Source organism: Felis catus, chromosome C1, assembly GCF_018350175.1.
Source record: "Felis catus isolate Fca126 chromosome C1, F.catus_Fca126_mat1.0, whole genome shotgun sequence".
Lineage (NCBI taxonomy): Eukaryota > Metazoa > Chordata > Mammalia > Carnivora > Felidae > Felis > Felis catus.
In genome coordinates, this window is record NC_058375.1 from 105,259,095 (window position 1) to 105,283,306 (window position 24,212).

The 24,212-nt window shown below is 53.1% G+C and overlaps 1 protein-coding gene across 2 annotated transcripts; it reads left to right on the plus strand.

The window, feature by feature from the left end:
• The first annotated feature begins 4,300 nt into the window (after positions 1 to 4,300).
• On the plus strand, positions 4,301 to 15,044 carry ADAMTSL4 (ADAMTS like 4). Of its 2 annotated transcripts, XM_023259121.2 has the most exons (18): positions 4,301 to 4,417; positions 6,883 to 6,987; positions 7,173 to 7,230; positions 7,510 to 7,862; positions 8,072 to 8,729; positions 8,979 to 9,081; positions 9,802 to 9,938; positions 10,300 to 10,504; positions 10,737 to 10,909; positions 11,063 to 11,174; positions 11,278 to 11,463; positions 11,659 to 11,788; positions 12,130 to 12,334; positions 12,676 to 12,852; positions 13,143 to 13,349; positions 13,462 to 13,641; positions 13,914 to 14,058; positions 14,211 to 15,044. In XM_023259121.2, exons 2-18 carry the CDS (start codon positions 6,968 to 6,970, stop codon positions 14,345 to 14,347), a joined length of 3,186 nt encoding a protein of 1,061 aa, XP_023114889.1. In that variant the 5' UTR covers positions 4,301 to 4,417; positions 6,883 to 6,967; the 3' UTR covers positions 14,348 to 15,044. The 2 variants fall into 2 exon arrangements, with proteins under 2 accessions (XP_023114889.1, XP_019693340.1); XM_019837781.3 differs by lacking the exon at positions 4,301 to 4,417 and having other exon boundaries at positions 6,967 to 6,987; positions 7,773 to 7,862.
• The last annotated feature ends 9,168 nt before the right edge of the window (positions 15,045 to 24,212 follow it).

The window sequence follows — 24,212 nt, forward strand, 5'->3', positions numbered from 1 at the left end:
CTTCCTGTTTGCAGAATGCTGATGACTAGACAGATACATGACTCAGGGAGGTACTGAGGCAGTCTCAAGATCTGCCTGAGAGGTACTCTTAGATTGAAATATGGAAATCAAATCAAGAAAAATTCAGACTTTGGGAGTTTCTGACCAAATGTAATGACTCTAGAGCAGTGACTAGGAAACTAGAGCATCCCATCCGTGTCTTGGTCCTCGTTTACCAAACGGGTCACATTCTGTTTCTGCATCATTTCATCACCCCAGAGCCAGGTGAGCCATGATAGGACAAGAAAACCACCAGAAAGTGCTGGAATGTGTCCAGAGCTGAGGCAGTGCTCACCATTTCTCCTTCATGGACTCATCCCACAAGCATTTATTAAATGCCTACTATGTGCAAGGCGAGGTGGTGAATACAAAGGTAGATGTGGCCGAGTGATCCCCACCCTCCAGGTTCCTTGTAGGAAACAGATCACAATAGGCTGTTGTCATAACTTGTGGGAAGTGAGCTCACTGGGCCAATGCAAAGCCTAATGGTCAGAAGAATGGCATCAGTGAAAGAAAACAGTGTGAACCAATGTGACAGGACATTGGGAATCAACAGCTGGAGATCAGCCTGGTGTGTAGCGACTGGGAAAAGAGTGGTTCTTCTGGAACAAAGGAGTTGAGCAAACCATGATTCGGAGAGGCAGAAAGGCAAACACCAGGCTTTCTGAAAATGGTTGCTATTGCCACAAACCAAAAGGCACAGTTTCATATTAGTTCCTGGGCCCCACCTGTACACACTGGTATGAGCATCAGCATTATCTAGGATAGGGACAGTGTCTCACAGGAAACAGTAGTTAAAAATGTTACTTAATTCAACACAAAACTCCCTTAACATACTACCAGAAAAAAAAAAAAATGACAATACAAACTCAGCTAAATGTCTCAAAAATTTCACTTGCACACAATATATACAGATAATAGCTTCTACCTGTGAGATCTGGGTCCAAGTACTGCATTTCTCTTTGTGTCTTTGTTTCCAAATCTGTTAAGCTGAGGACTGTGCACAGAGTAAGCACTTGTATAGCTGTAAGTAAGCAAGTACAGCTGTAAGTATAGCTGTAAGTAAGTAAGCACTGCTGAGTCCAGAGTAATGTTAGCTATATTATTATCAGGCCACTGTGTTAAGTTCAAAGTCAGACAAATTCTCAGCTCGTCTCCTCTTCATCTTCTACCTGTCCTGTCTTCAGAGATACTTTTGGGTGAACATCTACTGATTATATAGCCTTTGAAAAATGCTTCCTTTTATCCTCAAGACAGTGTCCGCAAATTTAAGCTGGTACTTCACAAATTGCCGAGGCATAGGAAATCCTTTCTTTTATACAACATTTTCAGACCACCAAGTCACAGGAGGTGACAATGATAAATCTTATGAGTTCTTTCATCCACAGCCACTTCTTAATGGAAGGGACTATTTCTGACCTTCAGTTCATGGCAGTTACAAATGTCAAAGGCAGACCTTTTCCCTCCTGCCAGGCTCCTTCCCCCTCTGCTGTGCTCAGTGGCACCCTCCTGTTTGGCAGCTTGCCTCCTCCTAAATAAATGAATGCTGATGGGATGTCACTCAGGGTCACTGAAAGGTCCCCTGACCTAAAATATCTTCCTTTGGCCCTGTGGGCTGAGCGTTTCATCACCTGCATTGGACTCTGAGGTCTGGGCAAAGGGGCTTCCCCTCCAAACCCAGGGCTATAAATATGCCTCTGGGTTAGGGCTGTCTGTTACCAACAGTCCCTAGATAAACCAGCCCTCCTGGGACAGCAGCATTAACCCATTAGCTTCGAAAGCTCTTTAGGGACACAAGACCAACACTGAGGATGGTTTTGTTTGGTTTAACGTTTATTTATTTATTTGTGTGTGTGTGTGTGTGTGTGAGAGAGAGAGAGAGAGAGAGAGCGAGCGCACAAGCGCCAGTGGGGAAATGGCAGAGAGAGAGAGAGAGGGAGGCCCAGAATCCAAAGTGGCTCTGAGCTGTCAGTGCAAAGCCCCACGCTGGGCTGGGTGCTGTACCCACAAACTGTGAGATCATAAGTCAAGCCGAAGTCAGACATTTAACCAACTGAGCCACCCAGGCGCCCCAATGCCAGGGATGTTTTAAGGAGAGGCACAAACTTGAGGCTTGTAGACAAATCTGATCAATAGGTTTTGTGGAGTGTACTTACTGCCTTTTTTTTTTTTTTTAAGTTTATTTATTTATTTTGAGAGAGACAGCATGAGTGGGGTAGGGGCAGAAAGAGAGGGAGAGAGAGAATCCCAAGCAGGCTCCGCTCAGCACAGAGACTGATGAGGGGCTCAAACTCACGAAACTGTGAGATCATGACCTGAGCCAAGACCAAGAGTCAGACCCACTGAGCCACCCAGGCACCTCTAGTATACTTACTGTCTTGAGATTGTTTTTTAGTCACTTGTCAATATTTTAAAACTGGATACAACTTCTCCTGAAAACACAAAAACAGAAGCTCTAGCAACATTGTCCTGAATCTCCACAAAATCACAGAGGCCTCTGGTCCCCAGCCAGCTTACCTACCTGCCCGTAGGCCTCTGGGCTTAGGTGGAAAAGTTGGGAGAGCAGGCCTGGGCATCTGGGACTCATTTGTCTGTTCTAGAACATTCCAATTCAAATATTTAACCCTACAAATACAAAAAAAAGCACAAAGTATGAAAAAATATAGATGATACAAAGTAGCTTAAATAGTCCTTGTCTGGAAAGAACTTAAGGATTTATTGAAAAAACAAAACATACATGTTGAACTCCAAATAAGGAAACAGTTCTTAACATTTAAAAAAAATTTTTTTTAATGTTTATTTATTTTTGAGAGAGAGACAGAGTGTGAGTGGGGCAGGAGCAGAGGGAGAGGGAGACACAGAATCAGAAGCAGGCTCCAGGCTCCGAGCTGTCAGCACATAGCCTGACGCGGGGCGGAACTCAAGAACCGCGAGATCATGACCCGAGCTGAAGTCGGACGCTCACCGCCAGGGCCACCCAGGCACCCCAATTCTTAACATTTTAAAAGCTGTTCGATTTTCACTTCCCTCATCTCTTCCAGATTAACATTGGCTTCTGTTGAGTTCAGTGCTTACTTCCCGGTGGTTGGCTGTGTCCAACTAGCCCCAACTCCCTGAGGCCACAGACTGCCCTCTGTGTCGGCACCAAGAAAAAACAGGTGCTCAAGAAACATGAGGTGGGAGCGCCTGAGACCCCGTGATTTTGTGGTGACACAGGACAATGTTGCTAGAGCTTTTATTTCTATGTTTTTGTTTTTCAAGAGAAGTTATGAAACATCTGGTTTTAAAATATTGACAAGTCAATGGAAAAAAAAAAAAAAAAAAGCTTTAAAATAGTGGGTAGACCTAACAATACATGGCTGTGGTTCATGAGTAGATAGCAAATAAAATGTTTAAACTAATAGTGACCACTTAAGTACTCTATGTCAGACATTTTGTATATGTTATTTATTTACGCCAATAACATAGATAACGCTTCTGGGTACAAATTCAAACACTATATAAGCATATAGAGCAAAACAGCGAAAGCCTATTTTTCCCCTCCTCAGGTGTGGCTCACTCCGCGTTTGGGGTGCATTCCTCCAGATACGGATGGACAGACATATCTCTGGGCCTATCATATATATCAGATCAGCCCCATTTGACCGGTGGGGAAACTGCGGCCAAGACCACAGAGCCGCACGTCCTGCAGCTGAGATTCAAACCCAGATCCCCTGACTCCTGAGTCAGCGCATTCCTTCTGCTACGCCCCCGTGTGTAAAATGTTGCGGATGAAGAAACCGAGGCTCACAGAGGGCCCGGAGCTCTCCCAGCCACACAGGGCACGGCCCAATCTGGGACAGGCAGGAGGGCTGCATGGAGGAGAGGGCAGGGACGGCCCAGGGCTCACCGCGCCGCAGCGCGCAGCCCCCACCCGCACGGGGCTCGCCCACCGCGCTCGAGGGCAGCTCCCCCCGCCCCCGTGCAGGGACGGTCCGGCGGCCGGGGTCCCGAGGCCCCCCCCTCCCCCCCGCCAAGCCCAGCGCGCGGCCCCCCGGGACGGGGCCCGGAGTGACGGCTGCCTCCGGGGCGGGCAGGGACGGCCCGGATTTCGCCTGAGCCGTTGGCGGGCGCCAGCACACAGGGGCGGTCAGCGCCCGCGCCCCGGGTGGGTGGCCTGGACGCGCGGGGGGCGGGGGGCCGCCGAGGGGCGCGGGCTGGGCGCGTGGCGGGCGGGGCGCCGGCGGGCGGGGGCGGGCGCGGGGGCGGAGCCGCGGCCAGAGGCGGCAGTGTCCCGAGCCGGGCTCAGGGGCCGCAGTGGCCGCCGCGGAGCGAGGCTGCCTCCAGGGAGCGTCCGGGCGCAGAAGGGTTAACGGGCCGCTGGGGCCGCGCGGAGCAGGTACAGACCTCCCCCTCCCCCGCCCCGGGAGCCCCGGCCCCGGCCGCCCTCTCTCCCCGGGTCCCGTTAGAGCCCCCGCGGCGCTCGCCAGCGCCCGCCCCCGCGCCCCGCGGTCGCGCCCCAGCCGCGACCCCAGCCCCAGCTCTGTAGCCTCGGAAGATCTTCCAGTCCCTGGGGTCGAATTTCTGGGGAGGGCGTTCTGATCCTGTGGAACTCTGGCCCCATCACCCGGGCGGAAAATCAGCCAAAATTCCTACTAAGTCACGGAGCGAAGTTGGAAAACATACCCAGGACCTCCCCGCACGCGCTGGCGTCCCCTGCTCTCCTCCTCCAGGAGGGGTGTTCCTGGACGGTGTGTGCCCCTGCCACCCCCTCCAGTTCTGGAGATGGGGCTGGGGACCCTGGGAGGGATGCCGACGGGTGCCCCTGATCCAGCTCAGCCTGATGATTAGAAAGGAAGGACACCTGTTGGAATGGTCGTCCAGGACCCAGGAGAGGCTGGCACAGTGAGGACAGAGTTCTGACCCAGGCTAGGGAGTCTCCAGACAGCCCTGAAACATGCTGTTCCACCTCCTGCAGCAGTGACCCATTTCCCAGAAGTGGGTCCCTCTGGGGGTGAAGGGTGTGGCCCTTCCCAGGTCTCCCCTTCTTGATCCTCACTGGCCAGTGTGGAGGTGTGGCCAGGAGGAGCCCAGGTTTGTCCTGACCAGTCTCCAGCCTGGCACCAGGGTGACCACTGCTGACCTCTCCTTTCCTCACCCTGGGCAGAGAGACACACCAGATGAGGAACATGCAAAGGGGGAGAAGCACAAATGTGTGTCTGTTTCTGCAGTGGAGGGGGTGTCGGCCCCCTGCCCAGCTGTGCAGGGGGTGGGGTAGGACTTTTCCAGAGAGGGAGCCAGGCCTGGCCAGGGCTCCAGGAGTTCACGTCACCCCCACCCCCACCCCTCACTTCTCCAGGGAACTGCTGAAGCCAAACCCAGCTCAGGATGGGATTATGTGTACTGGGTAGACCCATAGAGACAGCAAGATACAGACCCTGGGGGGAGCAGAGAGGAGCAGAGGCTGAGAGGGAGTGGAAAGGGTGGGTGCCCAGCAGCAGAGAAGGGGCAGACAGTGATCACACCCCCATCTCTCCTCTTCAGCATCAAGGCACAGAGTCAGGCAGAGAGCTGAAGGCTTGGGTGGACCATTGGCCCTTCTCTGGAGCCCCTACGCCCCCATCAGGGTGGAGCTGGTGACCTCAGTGGCCAGCCCAGCCCAGCCGGGGAGGGGGGTGGGTGGGAAGAGCAGCCATCAGCAACCCCTTCCCAACCCCAAGCAGCTGAGGTGACCCTGTGCACTCAGGCTCGTCCTCCGCAAACCTTCCCTTACATTTCCACGTCTTGGGGTCTCAGGGAGGGGAGTGGGGCTGAATGTTGCTACCCCCAAGCACATTCCTGCCCTCCCCTCTGCCATTTTCCTGCCCCTGAGCTGGCCCACCTCAGCATTAGCTCCTTGGATTCCTCTCCCGGGTGCCTTTCAGATCCAACAGAAACATTTTTTTTTTTTTTCCTGGAAAGCAGAACTAAGAGCGGGTTGAGGAGTGGGGGTGGGGAGGACTCGTGGGAGGGAGCTAGGGGCTGGAGGGGTGGGGCAGCTGTGGCTTTGAGACCAGGGGAGGTTTCGGAGCTCCACCTCCCTGCTAATGGAAGCTAGACTTGAGGAAGGACTTCCCGGCTCCTCAGTGCGAGGTGTGTGACTGGGGAGCAATGGCCCCTCTGGCTGCATCCCTCCTGCCCGGGGCCCCCCTGCCCATCATGGTCGCACCTGAAACGAGCCTTCGTTACAGGGAGGGGTCCCCTTACATCGCAAGGGGAAAATCACCTGCTTCTCTACAGATTAAACCATTGGCCCACTTAGTTTATCCCTGGGCTAGAAAGTGTTTGAGGCAGAGATGTGCCTGGGGCTCCAGAAGGAGCTTAGTTTTAAAGGGAAGAAAATGCTGGGAGGCAGGTAGGATATTGAAAGCCCAGAGCGGCCTCCTGTCACCTCCTCAGAGCCGGCATCTGGCATGTCCTCGCCCAGGCCTCCCTCCTCAACCATCTGGGACCCCTGGGAGGGCGGGAGGTGGGACCAGAAGAAAATCATCTTAGGGGAGATGTGCGCGCCTGTGTGGCCTGTGTGGCCTGAGCTGGCCTGGAAACAGCCCCTGGTTGGGATGGGGGAGGGGCTGAAGAGTTCCTGCAGGCTGAGGGGAGGGGACTGGGCCACAGTCGGGAGGCCGAGGTCAGACCCCCACCCCCCAGTCTCGGCAGGCGGGAAGGGGCAGCATTCCTTCCCGCTCTCACCCTTAGTGTCAGAAAAGGGTGGGACGCCCCCCCCCCCCGAACCTCCATCCTCATTCGATGTCCTGAGGAGCCATCCCTGCCAACCCCAGCTCTCTGGAGACTGGAGAGGTAACCACCGGGCTTCTGTCCCCGCAGAGCGCGCCCCCTGCACGCTCAGATGCCGGAGTAGCGTGTTTACTTCCGGTCCCCTCTCCCGGCCTGGGGCTTCAAGGGAGGAGCGATGGAGAAGTGGGCGGGCAGGTAAGCTGTGGGGCTGCCGGCTGCGGGGGCGGCTCTGCTCCTGAAAGTGACGGATAGGCCACTACTGGGCGGGGCGGGGGCAAGTGATGAGTGACTTCTGCTTTCTGAGAAGCTGGCATCAGGATGCGGGGAGCCTGCTTGGGGGGGGGGGGGGTGTTGTGACACCTCCTCTGGCCGGTTTGCAGGTCCCAGTTGTGCCTGATGCTGCTTCTGTCCCTCCCTGAGCTCTGCCTGGATCAGGAGGTAAGCCAGGCACCAGAGGCTGGGACCCTGCCCCCTTCCTATCTTCCACCCCACTCCTACAGGCCTTGGAGTGATGGCCCCTTTCGCATTTGCCCTCCCAGCCTCCCTCCCACCCCCCAGCTCACTAACTCTTTGCCAAATAACATCAAGTCTCACCTGTGCTACCGAATGTGCCCTCAGGCCAGTAACAACAGCCCTAGCCCTCAGGCACTGGAGTGGATACTCTGCACAGTTACGCGAAAATCCTTCTAATTTTGTCTGACCTTTTTGTCCACATAGGTGTTGTCTGGACACTCTATTCAGACACCCCCTGAGGAGGGCCAGGGCCCTGAGGGCATCTGGGGTCCTTGGGACCAGTGGGCCTCTTGCTCCCAGCCCTGTGGAGTTGGGGTGCAGCGCAGGAGTCGGACCTGTCAGCTCCCTACAGCTCAACACCAGGGCCTGCCCTTCCCACCCCGGCCCCCAAGACACCCAGAAGCCCTGCTCCCCCAGGGTCAGGGCTCCAGACCCCAGACTTCCCGAGAAACCCTCCCCCTGTACAGGCCACAGCCTCGGGGAAGAGGTGGCCCCTTTCGAGGTCCTGCTTCCCAGTTAGGGAGAGCAGAGGCCCAGGAGATTCCAGCAGCTCGGAGGTGAGGCTGGGATCCAGGGAAGGGTGGGACTTGGGTCAGGGGCGGGGCTTGGGACTGAGGGACCGGGAGTAAAGGATGCGTGGCAGAGGCTTATCTTTGGCGCTCAAAGTAGACGCCGGGAGGAGGGGGGGCGGGGGCGGGCCGGGGAAGAGGCCGGGTCGGACGGAGCTGGCCCGATCTGTGACCGCGTGTCTGCTACACCTTCTCAGATCCCGAGTTCGAGACCCCATCAAGCCGGGAATGTTTGGTTACGGGAAAGTGCCCTTTGCTTTGCCACTCCATCGGAACCGCAGGCACCCCCGGAGGCTGCGCAGATCCGAGCTCCCCCACACCTCAGTTCTTTCATCCCTGACTCCAAGAACAAAGCCATCTTCCACAAACCACACAGCTCAAGCTCAGCTCCCTCCTACAGAACCGTCTTCCCGCCCCCTGTCCCCCCCAGCAGAGCCCGGAAGCCCCCATGCTGCTCAGACCAGGCCTGCCCCCACACGGCCCCACCCCAGAGCCTCTGGCACAGACATCCTCTTGTCCATCCCCTCCCCAGGGGACAGTAGCTCTTTCCACATGCCCCCTCAGCCAAGAATGCCAAATTCCCAGGGTCGGGCCAGTCTCCAGGTGCCAGACAGGCACCCTAATCCTTTCCTTTCTGCCCCTCGGGGCAGAGGTCACCAGAGCCAGGAGCACTGGAGTCCTGGGGGGAATCTTCAAGGGTCCCTCATGGAGCCTGCCCCTCACTACCCAGATGGCTGGTTGCCTCTGCTGAGTGCTGGTCCCCACTCCAGTTCCCTCTGGAGCCTCTTTGCTCCCAGTAGCCCTGTCCCAAGATGTTCTGGGGAGAGTGAGCAGCTGAGAGCCTGCAGCCAAGCGGTGAGTTCTTCCTCAGACCATCCCCTCCCCAGACTTGCAATTCTGCTCCCCTGACCCTGAGTCTGGGGCCTCAGCTTGTCAGATCGGGACCTGAGGGAGAAGGGCCTTGGCATCTGACCTCCTCAGGGTAGGGGCCTCGGAGCTCTTCCACAGACCTGACCTTCCCTCCCACACCCCCAGATCCAGCCCTGACCCACACCCCCATTTTCCTCCCCAGCTTTGACTCCTCTGTATCCCCCCCCACCTCAGCCCTGCCCCCCTGAGCATCCAGACCCCCGGGCCCTGCAGTGTTCAGCCTTTGACTCCCAGGAGTTCATGGGCCAGCTGTACCAATGGGAGCCCTTCACAGAAGGTGAGGTTTGTAGCCCCCCCTGGGGAAGCTGAACTGGCTTAAGATTGGAGGATGGCAGGAAGAGGGAGACACCCAGCCCCTCTAGATCTCCTCTGGAGGCCCTTGTATTTCCCTTTTGTGAAATATTTTCTTTTATTTCCCAGGGCCAGGGCCAGGGTGAAGAGACAGCACAGGCACAGAAAGGGGAGTGGGTTTCCAGACAGGACGCAGCTGTCAGATGACGATGGGATCATCAGCAGAGGGATCGGGCTGGGAGGGGGAGTGTCCAGAGGCACCTTCTGGCTGGCCTCCTCTGGGAAGTCCATCCCAGGAGGTGGGGTCGACATGAGAGGGGCACGGTCAGGGAGACAGCAGGGCGTGGTGCACCGTGGGCCCTGGCTGCTGTAGACCACCTCTTCCCAAGTTCCCATCCACTTGATTTTAGGCCTGTGTCGGCTTGATGCCAAGAAACCCCTTTGTGAGCTCGCGTGATCATAGGTTTCAAGTATCTCCTCTCTCACGATTCACAGCCTCTTCACTGGTCTCCGTGACCTCAACTGATCTGACTCAACTTTTGTGTGACCCTCAAAGGAACCTTTGAGAAAATACAGTTGTCATATTCCCTTCATCTTAGTGACGTAGTCAACCTCAGGATGCCCTATAGCTAATTGGGGACCTTTGCCAGCTGGCCTCTCGCCAGGGACCTCAGCTAACCACCCTTCTACCCTGTTTCTTACTTAGTTCAGGGCTCCCAACGCTGTGAGTTGAACTGCCGTCCTCGTGGCTTCCGCTTCTATGTCCGTCATACCGAAAAGGTCCAGGATGGGACCCTGTGTCAGCCTGGAGCCCTAGACATCTGTGTGGCCGGACGCTGTCTGGTGAGGGAGGATGGTGTGTCTGTGTGTGTGCACATGCATGCACACACACACATAGGCATGCACACACAGTCTCCTTAGTCATCATCACAGAAACAAAACCCTAGGCTGAGATTGCACAGAGGAAAGTTCTTCCCTGCCCAGCTGGAAGTGAGAACAGAACCAGGAGGTGAACTGTAGGAAGGACCCCCTCAGGCATATACACACTTCGGTGGAGGCTGGCTGGGGCTGGTGGGCTGGCAGAGAAACACATTCTCACTTGCAGTAAAGATCAAGGTGCAGGGCAGCTGGAGAGTCCGAAGAGGATGAGGCTGGGGTGTGGTGGTATCTCGTCTCAAGCGGCCCCTGCCTCACTCTCCCCCAGAGCCCCGGCTGTGATGGGATCCTCGGCTCTGGCAGGCGTCCAGATGGCTGTGGGGTCTGTGGGGGTGATGATTCCACCTGCCGCCTCATCTCAGGAAACCTCACTGACCGGGGGGGCCCTCTGGGCTATCAGAAGATCCTGTCGATTCCTGCTGGAGCCTCCCAGCTCCAGATCGCCCAGCTCCGGCCCAGCTCCAACTACCTTGGTGAGTTCTCTGGATTTCCTGAGTCTTGGGTCTCCATTCCATTCCTGGTCTCCTGGTTCAGCCCTCTACACCTGCTCTGAACACAGCAAATGGGCCAAGCAGAGAGAAGTTGGGGCCTCCTTGCCCTGTGGAGAGAGCGAGAGAATGGGGGCATCTGGGGCTCTGCATGGCTTAGGGAGTGCTAGGAGAAGGACATCACGACTGATCTGGTGTCCTGATCTCCAATCTCCAGCCCTTCGAGGCCCTGGGGGCCAGTCCATCATCAATGGAAACTGGGCTGTGGATCCCCCTGGGTCCTACACGGCCAGTGGGACTGTCTTCCTGTACAACCGTCCTTCTCGAGAGGAGGGCAAGGGGGAGAGTCTGTCAGCCAAAGGGCCCACTACCCAGCCTGTGGATGTCTACGTGAGCTTGGGGCCCAGGAAGCTGGACTGCTGGGGGGTGGTGGGAGGCATTCCCTCTGAGGGCAAAGCTGTGGGTCTCAAGATGGAGGGAAGGCGAGTGGTATGCCCTTCTTGCTTCCCCAGACAATTCATTACCTTCTCTTTCTCTTCCCAGGTGATCTTTCAGGAGGAAAACCCAGGCATTTTTTATCAGTATGTTATCTCTTCACCTCCTCCAGATCTTGAGAGCACCACCCCAGAGCCCCACCTCCCCCACCTCCAGCAGGGTAAGACTCTGCTCCCCAGACCTGGGAGGCAGGGAGGGACTGAAAGGGGAGTCTGGAGGCAGTGGGGTGCATTTGATTTGTCTACTCCACTGTCCTTGCATAGAGATTTTGAGGGTAGAGCCCCCACCCGCTTTGGCGCCCCGCCCTGCGCGGACCCCAGGCACTCTCCAGCGTCAGGTGCGGATCCCCCAGATGCGCGCTCCACCCCATCCCAGGACCCCCCTGGGGTCTCTGACTGGATACTGGAAACGAGTGGGACACTCGGAGTGCTCAGCATCCTGTGGGAAAGGTGAGACTTTGTGTACCAGCCTGGATTCCGGGCACCCGCAGCCCAGATCCCTGACTTGGCACGCCTGATCCCACACTCAGGAGTGTGGGTCCACACCTTGACTCTGTGCCAAGTCAGATTCCAGTGCCTGGGGCCCCACTGACGCTGGGCTCTGAGCCAGACTGCCTCCCCTGGTTTCCTTCTCATCCCTTTCAGGTGTTTGGCGCCCCATTTTCCTCTGCATTTCTCGTGAGTCAGGGGAGGAACTGGATGAACACAGCTGTGCCATGGGAGCCAGACCCCCAGACCCCCTGGAGCCCTGCCACGGTCCCCCGTGCCCTCCATAGTGAGTATGACCCCCAGGGAGGGCTAGGGTCCTAAAACACAGCAGCCGTCCCTGCTCAGGATCCCACCTGCATTCTGGGCCCAGTACCCAAGGTCTCCTGGCTGCAGACAGACAGCATGTCAGTAGAAAGGTTTACATTCCCCAGACAGCAAGAAAACCCCGGCAGCCTGAGCCCCACAAGGGAACTCAGATTCCAGGTTCTGAAGATGCTCCTTCTCTGCAGGGCCTCCCCACCCCAAGCCCATCATCCCTTGCCCCACATATGGCAGCCCCACGCATCTCTGTGTCTCTGTTTTCTTCCTCTGCGTCTCTGCCTCTCCCCTGCCCCACCACGCCCACAGCTGGGAGGCTGGCGAATGGACATCCTGCAGCCGCTCCTGTGGCCCTGGCACCCAGCACCGTCAGCTGCGCTGCCGGCAGGAGTTTGGGGGGGGTGGCTCCTCCGTGCCTCCGGAGCGCTGCGGACATCTCCCCCGGCCCAACGTCACCCAGCCCTGTCAGCTACGCCTCTGTGGCCATTGGGAGGTTCGTTCCCCCTGGAGCCAGGTGAGTGGGACTGGGTCAGGAGGCTGCCAGAATGGGAAGGACCCTAGATGAAAGGCACCAGTGAGTTAGAGCAGTGGTTTTTCCATTTTTTTTTTTAATCAGCAGAAGCTTTTTGACTGACAAGATCTCTTGTGAGACCCCCATCTATAAAGCAGATAAGACACTGAACCAGGGGTTCCAGCCCAGAGCCACCTGCTCAGCCTGTCCCTCAGCGCATAAAGCCATGTAACTGCCCAGTTAGGGACGAAAGGCAGGTCCTGGTTCCCAGGCCACAGACCTGGAGCTGGAGGCTAGGGAGGAAGCCTGGGGGTCCAGGCTCTGGGATGCTCTCTTACCCTCAGTGCTCTGTGCGGTGTGGGCGTGGCCAGAGGAGTCGGCAAGTTCGCTGTGTGGGAAACAATGGTGATGAAGTGAGCGAGAGGGAGTGTGCATCAGGCCCTCCACGGCCCTCCAGCAGAGAGGCCTGTGACATGGGGCCCTGTACTACAGCCTGGTTCCACAGCGACTGGAGCTCTAAGGTGGGCCCTACACCCCTTATCCAAGCCCCACGTCCCTGGTGCCCCACACCCAGGACCCTTCTTTCCAACACATGTCAGTACGCATAGTACACGTCAGTAGCCCTACTGTGTGCTAGATGCTGCTGATGCCAGAAACTCAGAGCTAAGTGAGCAAAGCTCACATTAGGGTCGTGGATTCCCAGCACAGGTTCCGCTTATCTGGCTGGTACCCTGGGCACTCCCTAACTCTGGGGATCCAGGACACACCACCCTCACCTCTCCTCCTCCCCTACCCATCACCTTCTCAACAGTGCTCAGCCGAGTGTGGCACAGGAATCCAGCGAAGGTCTGTGGTTTGCCTGGGGAGCGGGGAGGCCCATGGGGCGGGCCAGGAGGAATCAGGAGCAGGGACCAGTGAGCAGAGCTGTGCGCCCGGAAGCCGTCCCCCTGACATGCGTGCCTGCAGCTTAGGACCCTGTGAGATGACTTGGTGCTGGTACACGGGGCCCTGGGCTGAGGTGAGCCAAGAGCCTGGGAGGGGGGTGCCCATTGGTGGGATTCCCTGTGGGCCGGTGGGAGTGATCCCTGTTCTTTCTGCCCCTTGCACACCCTCCCTTTCCTGTGTATCAGTGTTCCTCGGAGTGTGGCTCTGGCACACAGCGTAGAGACATAATTTGTGTGTCCAAACTGGGTACTGAGTTCAACGTGACTTCTCCCAGCAACTGTTCCCACCTGCCCAGGCCTCCTGCCCTGCAGCCCTGTCAGGGGCAGGACTGCCAGGACCGGTGGTTTTCCACGCCCTGGAGTCCGGTGAGTGCCTGGCTCCCTCACCCTGCTCTGCATGGACTTCCAGGGAAAGGGGGGCTCCTCTTATGGTATCCCCACTGCGTCCCAGGATGAGGCCAGCTGCGATGGTTTACCATTGTCTTACTCCCTATAGACGTGGGGGACCCGTCCATGTAGGATTTCACAGTGTTCCAGGAGAGCCCCCACCCCCCATACTACTTTCAGGGAAGGTGGTGGGGTTCAGGAGGAGCCTAGGTCACAGCGAAGGTCTGATTTGATAGTCGGGGTCTCCCCAGTGTTCTCGCTCCTGCCAGGGGGGTGTGCAGACAAGGGAGGTCCAGTGCTTGACCGCCAACCAGACCCTCAGCGTCCGATGCCCTTCTCACCTGCGGCCATCCAGGAAACGACCCTGTAACAGCCAGCCCTGCAGCCAGCGCCCCGGTAAAGAGCCCCTTTTTCCCCCTAACCCCAATACACTGGACTTAACTGAAGTGTGGGGGAGATGAGAAAGGACCAGTGGGAGTGGGCACTGCACCTCCAAACGGAAGGGTCTGGGTGACTGTCTTGTGCCCCCTGGCCTCCTCTGTCCCCAGATGATCAGTGCAAGGACAGCTCTCCACATTGCCCCCTGGTGGTACAGGCCCGTCTCTGCGTCTATCCCTACTACACAGCCACCTGTTGCCGCTCTTGCGCCCATGTCCTGGAGCGTTCTCCCCCAGAGCCCGCCTGAAATGAGTCCAAGAGACCCTCTCCTCATGGTTTCCACCATCAGTCTCCCACCCATCAGCCCACTCTATATCCTCTGGCTCTCCAGCCTGCCCTAGTCTCACCAGGGATGTCCCCTAGGGTGGTTGCGGGCGGCAAGATAACCATCACGATGTGTGTGTGGCTGGGTCTGTGTGTGGTTGAGGGGATGTGTGCACATAGGCCCCACGTGTGTATCTGGGTCCGCGTGGATGTGTGTGCTCACACACATGTATTCTCAAAAAAAGAGGTTAAACTGAAGAGGAATGGGGAGGGACCATGCCTGTTTCCCTGAGACTTTTCTAGGCTGAGAGCTCCTTAGTAATCCAGACTGCCTGGCGACTGGCCTCTCCAACCCCAACTTTGTGCCCTGCACTTCAGTTCTCATGTTCAGACCTCACATCTTCTAAACCACCCATTTGTCCTCCAGCCCTTCCCCCCATACTTAGTCTCTCTATCCCTACCTTTCATAATCAGCTAGGGATGAGGGTCAGCCACTGCCAATCCTGCTTTGCCCCAGAAAGAGAGACTACCTCCCCAGAGCAGGGACCAGCTGGGCAGAAGATGGAAAAAAGAAAGGCTAGAACAAGACACCCTAGCCCCTGCTCCCGCTCCCCACCTCCTAAAATGATTCCCACCCCAGAACTAATTTATTTTTTATTAAAGATGATTATGACAAATGAGAAAGAGGTTCTTTATTGTCCTGATGGGAACCCAGCGACTTGGGCCACCTAGACAAGCAGTGTGAGGTCAGAATGAGGGGTGGGAAGGGGAACAGCGCCTAGAGCCCAGGCGGAGAGTCTGGGCCCAGAAAGGCCAATGAGTGAGCCCCAATCATGGGAGAGGATCCTGGCCAACCTAGGCCCTGCAGGTTGGTCACTGGCCACTAGAGGTCACCGCTTCTCCCGCTTTAGGTAAAGAGTTGGAAGCTTGCTTCCAGAGCTGAGGAGAAACTGCAGGGCCTATGGTGGGTTTCTCAGTAGGCCGAGTCTTTCTATAAAATCTCTTGGAATCTAGTAGCCCTGCTGTTAATGGCAGCTGGCTTTAAAGGGTTTTTTTTTGTTTTTCCCGTTCTCTTTTTTTGGCCCTGCCTGCCTCCCCCGTCTTTTCTGCTATCATTTATTTCTCTATTAGGATCTTGGTTTATTGCTTTTGCTAGGGTAGGGGTAAATAAATTGATTTATGCCCCTCCCCCTTCCCTCAGCGGAAACGGCTGGAGGAGGAGGAGCCTGGCCTGGCTCTAGGGGTTGAGGGCGGGGTTGAGGGCGGAGCCAAGTCAGTACTGGATGTCCTGCCAAAGACACATTCTTCAGAGATGTATCACGCTTGTCTTCCTCCCTCCTTCGCCCCTTGTCATCTCTCAAGGTAAATAGCTTGCTAGAGGTGGTGTGTGAGTGAGCAGCCTTTTACATATAATACAGATCCTTTCCCTGACCCCGGCAATTCTGAGGTCTGAGTGCAGGTCTCCACTTCCGGAAGCTACACTTCCAGGGGTCCCTGTGCCTAGGAGAGGAAGGGGGATGCAGTGCAACAGAAACAGATTCATCCGCATTAGAGGCCTCCCTCCTCCCATCCCTGTACCTCAAGTCTGGCCAAGTAAGACCGTTAATAAAGGCCTGCGGAAACAACTGAACTCTGCTGTTTCCTGAACACATCAAAATCCCATGAAGGATACCAGGACTTCTCTAGCAGCTCCCTGGTGTCATACTGCTGCCTTGGGACTTAGACTCTCCCTGGGTTGGAAGTGGCTGAGAAGGAAGACCTTGGGCAACTTCTTGGGAGGACAGTAGGTGAGGAAGGAGGCCGAGGGAGTGAGGGAAAGGAAAATGAAACTAGCCCAAAGGGAACGAGTGAGGAAAGAGGGTACAAGGCAAGCCCGATGTCAATGTCTCTGAAGACCCTGAGCCTCAAGAGGAGGTGTCAGACATGTTCCTCTCTGTAGTGAACCTGTGAGGGGATCAGAGATGGGGGGGACTAGGGAAGTGGGGCCTGAGCCAGCTGGGCAGATACTGAGAGCTGAAGGCGGAGTCCTAACATGGAGGGAGGGGTGACAGTGAGTAGCAGGGGCCCTCCCAGCGATTCCTGGAAGCTGCAGCCTGGGCGGTGGCCCCAGCTCAGCTGACTTCCCTGAAGTTCCCCTCCCTTTTAGGGCCTCTCAGGGCTGTTGCTGGGCAGGTTTGGAGTTTGGCCTGAGCCTGAGAACCAATCACAGGTGGGCAATGCAGCCACAGCCCCTCTTAGGGTTCCCCCAACTTCCGCACCTCCTTGCTCTTTCTGGTTGCCCCTGACCTCCCTCACAGCGACCAGCCTCTGACTTCTCAGGATATGGGCTTTTGTTTGGGGGTTTCCCCCTGTCCCCTTTCATTTTATTTTAGAGAGAAAGAGTGTGAGCTGGTGGGGAAAGAGAGAGAATCTCAAGCAGGCTCCATACTCAGCCCAGAGCCTGACACTGGGCTCGATCCCACAACCCTGAGGGCATGACCTGAGCCAAAACCAAGAGTCAGACCCTCTACCAAATAAGCCACCCAGGGGCTCCTCCCCTTTCATTTGAAAGCTAAGTAGGATTCAGTGCAGCCCCTAAGGATTCTTTCCTCGGGTCACTGAAGTCAGTATGGGGTCAACATGGAAGCTTTCAGGAAGGGGAATTTGACCCTGAGCAACCCTTTTTCCTGGTCCCATAGAGGGTAGTAGTGTGGCCAGACACCTCTCTGTTGACCTCTGAAACCCTCTAGAGGGACTTGGGAGAGAGGAAGCTGCAAGCCAAGGCCAGAGAGATGTGGTAGAGGGGCCTCTAGGCTTGGTGCACTGGGGGGAATTTAGGGAAGGACTCAGAGGAACTGGACCCCTGAGAATTGAGGTGGGGGTGGGGTGGTTATAGGAACAATCTTGATATGCACAAGAGAGAGCAAGCATGCAGAGGCCAGCCAGTGTCTTGCCGAGGGCTCCTCATTTCTCAGTGTGTGTGTGGCAGGGGGGAAGGAGGGGGTGAACTTATGAGGTCTCAGTTCAGTTAGGTCAGAATTCCTCTCCCCTCCCCCAACTTAGCTTCCCCAGGGTAACTACCCAACCCAATCAAGCTGCAGCCTTCAGACTAAATTTATCTCCTAGACTTCCCCACCCCTCTGGGCCTCCTTGCAAGCAGGTGCTCACAGCTGCAGGGGTGAGTCTGTGGAGACCCATACTCCTCACCCCAGCAGCTTCAGTGCCTGCTAACTAGGAGTGAGACAGAGCACAGGGTCCACTGGCTGGCCTCCCGGCATGGCATGAGTGTCTCAGCCTTGAGGCTCCCTCTCTCAGGAGTCCTCGAGAGCAGAAATATGGTTGGAGGGTCTAGACAGTGGGAGGGCGGAGGGATAGAGTGGGAACAACATGCCAGGAGAAACTCCCCTCCAAATTCTCTCCAACCAGATCCTCTTTAATGTCTCCCTCTCCCCTTCTGCCTAGTTTTACAGATAGAGACTTCATTTTAACTTAACATGCTCCCCCAGCAGAGTAAGCTGAATCAGGGAGACCTCCCCTCTCCTTGCACTACAGAGAATCAAACCAGAATCAGAGATTGTAGTTTGGGCATGAGTGGTGGGGCTGGAGGTTCCCACATTCCTACCCTCCTCCCAACATCGCTCAAAACCACCATCTCAGGTGCTGGGAGGCAGCTGGGTGGGAAAGTTAGAGCAGAGGGGGCATATTTGTCACAGGCAGGTGATGAAGAGGTGTTAGCTTGAAAGGGTGGGGGTTGGGGGGGGACTCTTCCACAGGAAGTAGAAAGCCTCAGGAAAGTACCTAAGTCTGAGTCGATTGAGAGCAATAAACAGGTTGCGTTAACTTCAAACTAGACAGCACAAGTTCTGACTCTGACTTTGGGCTCCTTGACCCTGGAGACTGGGGAAACTCTAGGTGGTGTTTCAGGGTTGAGGTCTGAAGGTAGAATTTGAGGGAGGAATGTGCAAGAGTAGTCCAAAACAAGGTGTACATGGGCATGGCAGGCAGATCCTAGTGAAACAACCAGCCACATGAGCTGAAGGGGAGGTGCAGAAGGAAGCAGATGGACCAGAGCATTTTCTCTGGCAGCACCAGAGAGCTGCTGGAGTGGCCTGGGAAAGAACCTCAGTAGTTAGAGGAGGAATGGGTTCAACTTCAGGCTCTCAGGTTGGGGTTAGGATGTGCATGCCGTACTTTTCCGTGCCTTGCCTGTCTTTCCTCTCCACTATTACCAAGCTCTTCCAAAGCTGTTGTTCCTTAAAACTGAAAACAAGCCACCTCATTTCAAAACACACACACAGACACACACACACACACACACACACACACCACACAACCTCATTTCGACATGAAGTTATTTCCCTATTTCTGTTTCTCTACTTTGCCTGATGAGGGATTTCTGAGAAATGAAGAAATGTCACCTCCCACAACCTCAGTCTGCAGTTTTGTTTTTTGTTTTCTGAGATGAAGAGAGGGTTAGAGGAAAGGAGTATACTGCTACGCATACAACATTAATTCAAAACTTGACCACATAAGAGAAATGCCCTTCCCAAAGCCCATCAGCCTGGGTGGGCCCACCTTGCCTTAGATCTGGGCTTTCAGGGTCTCAGGAAATAAACAAGCCATCCTCTGAGGAAATTTCAGTAACAAAGCAGCGAAACCTAATAGCTGCTCTTTACAGCAGCCCAGCTGTCCCTCCTGGCCACCATTCCCAACAAGGACAGACGGTGGGTAGGAACTGCTCCAGGAGTGGAGGTGTGAGCTGAGGGTGGGGATTCACGAAAGATCTGAGCACAGAAACCTCCAAGGCGAGGTTTCCCAGGTGAAACCCCTACCTCTCTCTGATGTCTCAACACCTGAGAGACAGCTCAGCCAAGTAGGGGGGGACTCAAATGGTAGCAAATTTTTTGAAACCAGCTCTCCGTACTAGACAAGAAAATTAACCTTTTTTTTTGGGGGGGGGGCACAAAACTGAAGACATTTCTTAATCAAAACAAAGTGGAAAAGTCATCTGATCCAGGATGAAACCTAACAGTTAAACATTCTTTTCCTTGTCTGCTTCCTTGGCTGGCTTTCCCAGCACACCTTGTCCCAGGCTAACTTGAATAAACACACACATGTGACCACATGAGGGCGGGAAGAAAACCAAGTGGGGGTGGTGAAATTCTGAATGGAATGCAGCCCCAGCTAGTTAGGGGGCCCAGGCTAAGACCTCTGGCACTGGCTGCGGATTTATACAGGCAGTGAAGCCAAAACAATGAGCTCATGGGCAAGAATGCAGCCTGTGGGGAAGACTGGGCAGTTAGAGCAAACTGGTTTTTTAACCAGGATGGGAATAGCTGTAATCAAGTCTCCCACGGGAACGGGATTAGGAAGAGTGGAGCCACCATTCAGTATCTTGGGGTCCCGTTAAATAGCTTTGGGAGGCTGTCCTTTATTAAAAGTCTGTTCTCTAGAGTGCACAGCACTCTTGGATCTGACTTGGAAAAATTGGTTCCTTTGCCTGGTTGTGTGAACCTGGGTGGGTAAAGGACAGATGTCTGGCAAGGGAGTTACCCCAGGTGAGGTTCTGAAGACGACTTTATTCAAAACAGCTGGATTCAAAGCAGGTCTGCCGAAGCCAGCTCCTACACCAAGATCCAGGGACGGCTATAATCCAAGACCGAGTGTATTCAGGGCCACCACTGATGTGACGGGAAAACAATCAATGGGGTCTATCTTCTCTGCTTCCCAAATAAACACGATCCACCCAGCTGTGTGTCATTTACACCAAATTCAGACTTTTAAGACCAAAGACACATCTTTTTTTTTTTTTTTTTCCTCCACCAGGGATTTTCCATCTTTTTAAATGTTATTTATTTTTAGAGAGTGAGCACACGCGAGAGCACATGCACAAGCCAGGGAGGTGCAGAGAGAGGGAGAATCCCAAGCAGGATCCGTGCTCAGCGTGGAGCCTGATGCAGGGCTCAATTCCAGGACTGTGAGTTCATGACCTGAGCTGAAATCAAGAGTTGGGCTGAGCCACCCAGGCTCCCCTTGTTATTTTTATATAAGGCCACAAATGGAAGAAACTGAAGAGATACATTCAGTGGCTATGTATGATGAAGGGGAAGGCAGGCAGGGGAGGAAATGAGAAGACAAAAAATGACTTAAACCTCCCCACCCTCCCCCTGCACTCCTGGAAGTTCTTTCCCAACTCCATGCTTCTGTGCATGTTTGTTTCCTACTTATTCTTTAAGGTTCAACCTCAAATGTTTCTTTTGAACCCTTGACCATCTGCTTCCAGAAGTGGTCACCCTGCTTTGTTCCACCCTTTATCTTAGAATATCTTTATCATAGCACTTCATGAAATGTACTCTAATTATTTTCATCCATAGTTATCACTCCTACTAGATTGTAAGCCTGTAAGCCATCTTGGCACAATTGCTTTCTCATTATATGGTTTTGTGATACATTCAACTCTTCAGCCTGAGAACATTCTCTTATATAACTATACTACAATACACTCAAGAAATGTAACATGATTCAGTACCATTTAACATACTGCCCATATTAACATTTCCCTAATTGTGCACACTAGAGCTTTTTTCACCAAGGGTCCAATCAAAGATCTACCATTAGTTGCCATGTGTCTTCCCACTGTTCCTTTTTTCTTAAGTAGGCTCCATGCCCAATGTGGGGCTTGAACTCACAACCCTGAGATTAAGAGTCGCATGCTCCACTGACTAAGCCAGGCAGACACCCTTTTCCCTAGTTTTTTTTTCTGACGGAATTTGAGGGAAAGATTATTCTCTTTGTAATTCCAGCATCCAACAGTGCAAGGTAAATAGCAAGTAGTTCACTGACATGTAATGGATGAAGAGACTCAACAAACATCTGGCTGCCTAGAGCTCATTAAATGTCCCAGCTCATTGCACAGTTGAAACGTTCTTCCTAAACTTCTTACTAAACGGAAAGTAATCCTTGAACAGGAAATAGGAAGGCAAAGTGAGTTAAGAATACAGAGACCAATGGCAGAAATAAGACCTGGAAATGGATGCTTGGAAGGGGTAAAATCTGGAGTAGCTTTCTTGGCCCTCACAGATTTCCCACCAGTTAAGAATTACTATTCTATTCAGGTAAAGAAAGGAACTGCAAAGGGAAATCAGGTATGCTGTGGGTACAAAAACCTGCCACAGGTACCCTTTTTACCTCACAAGAATTATTAGTAAAGAACACTGAATTCTCAGCTCACCTGGCTAACGTCAGTTGGTAGAGCATGGGACTCTTGATCTCAGGGTTGTGGGTTCGAGTCCCATGTTGGGTGTTGAGATTACTTCATCTTTTAAGTAGGCTCCACGCCCAGCGTGGGACTTGAACTCATGACTCTGAGATCAAGAGTCGCATGTTCTATCAACTGAGCCAGGTAGGCGCCCCAAAAATAAAATCTTAAAAAAGAAAAAAAAAAAACCCCACTGAATTCTTAGGTCTGTTTCATCTGCCTGGAGACAGATTCCCAACCCCTTCTTTCCACATGCTTCACATAACTAAGATAACACTGTAACAACTCTGAAACCAAAGAAGGTCTAAGTTTTCAAATCTGGAAACTGAGAAGCCTTTGAACAGTGTGGTAGGGTTCAGAAGACAAAGCTCTGTAATCATTGAACAAGTGGGGCCAAAAAGAGCTAGGGATAATTTAAGATAGATCATCTTGAACTCCAGGAATAAACCACCCAAGCTCTGGGAATCTGGCTGGATCCATGCTACACACCAGTTGTACAAGTTACTTCACTTTAACTTTTGTAAAATCCACCAGCTGTCACAACTGCTTTAAAATTTTCTGAAAGGAAATTATATGAAGCAAGAGGTAGCTCTAAAGTCACAAAAACAGGAACTGAAAGACAAAGTCTTGGTTGTGTCAAATGAAGGGAAGTGTTGATTATTTTGACTCCCTCGGTGACTCATGTTACCTGGTTACCATTTGAGCCAAGTTTTTAAGGTGTTAAACTAAGGAACATGACCACAGAAATGGCTTCACATCACAATCTATCAATGGGAGCAATAGCACTGTGTACAACTCAGCTGGGGCCAAGATTTGGGCCCTTGGGTCCTAAGCTACCCTCCCCTCAATTTTCTGCTTAGGAGTGCATTAGTATGTAACCACTTTCTTTGTAAGGATAAAAAGTTGCCTTCTTCTGGTAGTCAGGCTCCAGAAAAAGAGGAGCTTCCAAGCAGAAATGTGCTTCTAAGTGCACAAAAGCACAGAATCCTGTTCATACAACAGGCATCCGGTGCTCAGGGCTTTTAAAACCAATATGCAAACTTCATATTTGCACATTGCCATGGTGATTCAGCTCCCTTTCTTTCAAAGTAGTTGAAGACAAGATAGAGTTTCTGAAATTTAAGTGCTTACTCTCCACTTCCTTTTTGAGAGAGGAAAGGGGAAAAGTACTGAAACAGTACCAAGAATCTTATCAAAACTCTTAAACTGTGGATGTTAATTCTTCTAGCTCTTTCATCTGAAAAGGTTGAGATGGGGAGATACAGTAAATGCAGTAACGAAACAGCTTACCTCAAAATTATACCAGCACATGGTGACTAAAAGAAAAATCAGGATTTTTGATTCTCACTTAAAATGTAGAAGAATTACTCCAAAGTACCACAGTAATACATTTCAAAACCCGACACCCCTGATTTCAATGAAATGGTTACTCTGAAGGGAACTATCCTTTGCCCGAGAGCAAATTAGCTTTATGGGGCTTTTGCTGGTCAACTCACCTATACTTATTTGCTCAGCTGACTTCCCTAAAAAGGCCTAAGTGGGGGGAAGAAGACAATAATCGATTAGAAAACACCCATACCACACCTTGCATTTGAATAAAAGGTTTATTATTTTCTTCTCAGGAAAAACAGGAAGTTAGGGAAACACACTACATTTTACAGCCCATGTTAATTTGTAGTTGGTCCTAACCCTTCCTGGCACAGCTGTCAATAGCATGAGCTCTTTAACCAGAACCAAGATGTTCGCCCCCCAACAGAGTGTGCGCGGACACTACAGGACTGCATGTTTTCCCTGAGAGACAGAAGACAAGTTGCTGAGAGCCAGCTTTCCACACAACCCTCCCCTTCCATTCTGGAGGATTTGCCTGATCTATGCAGCTAGCCAGCACTGAGGACACGTGCCTCCTCTCCCTACAAAACCACCCAACCTTCCCCAAAGCACTTGGGCTAAGCCCTCCAAGCCCCTGACCCAAAGTTTCAACTAAGATCCTTCTCTATATTTCAGCAGTCACACCTAGAAAATTGGGGTGGGTTCCCTAAACTCCACCAATCTCCATCTATGCGCTTATTTCCACAAGTGGATATGGGGAGACAGGCCTTTTAGTCACCTTTACCAGATCTTCAGATTAATTAAAAACTACATAAAGTGCTTTCAGGTCCTTAGAGATAGACATGACATAAATAAGTGGTTCATGATCAAGAACGATAAATACATAGGTAAAAATAGCTCTAGCTAGATGACCTTATGGCTCAAGGATGGGCAGGCAGGGCAATCCTTCCCTATTTATTACATTCTTAGTCATTTTATTCATGCCTGTTTTCATCTGGAGTCCACAGACCAAAGGTTACGTTCCAAGGATGAAGCTTTCAAATGACCCTAGATCTACTACAGAAGCTTTCTTCAGTTTACCAGTTTTTATAGAACTCTGAGGTCTAACAGAACCCATCCCTTTCTGTAATTTTAAATGAGCTTTTTCAAACATAAAGGAACCTAGAGAAAGTCACACCATTTGTTGTCCCCCTTCTCTGAAAATTCCTAAAGGGACTTTAAAAACTTTTCCCCCAAAGGTAGGATAAAGCAGGAACTGAAAAGGTACCAATCAAAGGAAAAG

Coding starts and splice junctions, on each gene's coding strand:
- ADAMTSL4 (XM_023259121.2), top strand. CDS start 6,968: ATGGAGAAGTGGGCGGGCAG. Junction 10,910..11,062: donor CCCAGCCTGTGGATGTCTAC/GTGAGCTTGGGG, acceptor TTCTCTTCCCAG/GTGATCTTTCAGGAGGAAAA. Junction 13,642..13,913: donor TTTCCACGCCCTGGAGTCCG/GTGAGTGCCTGG, acceptor GGGTCTCCCCAG/TGTTCTCGCTCCTGCCAGGG.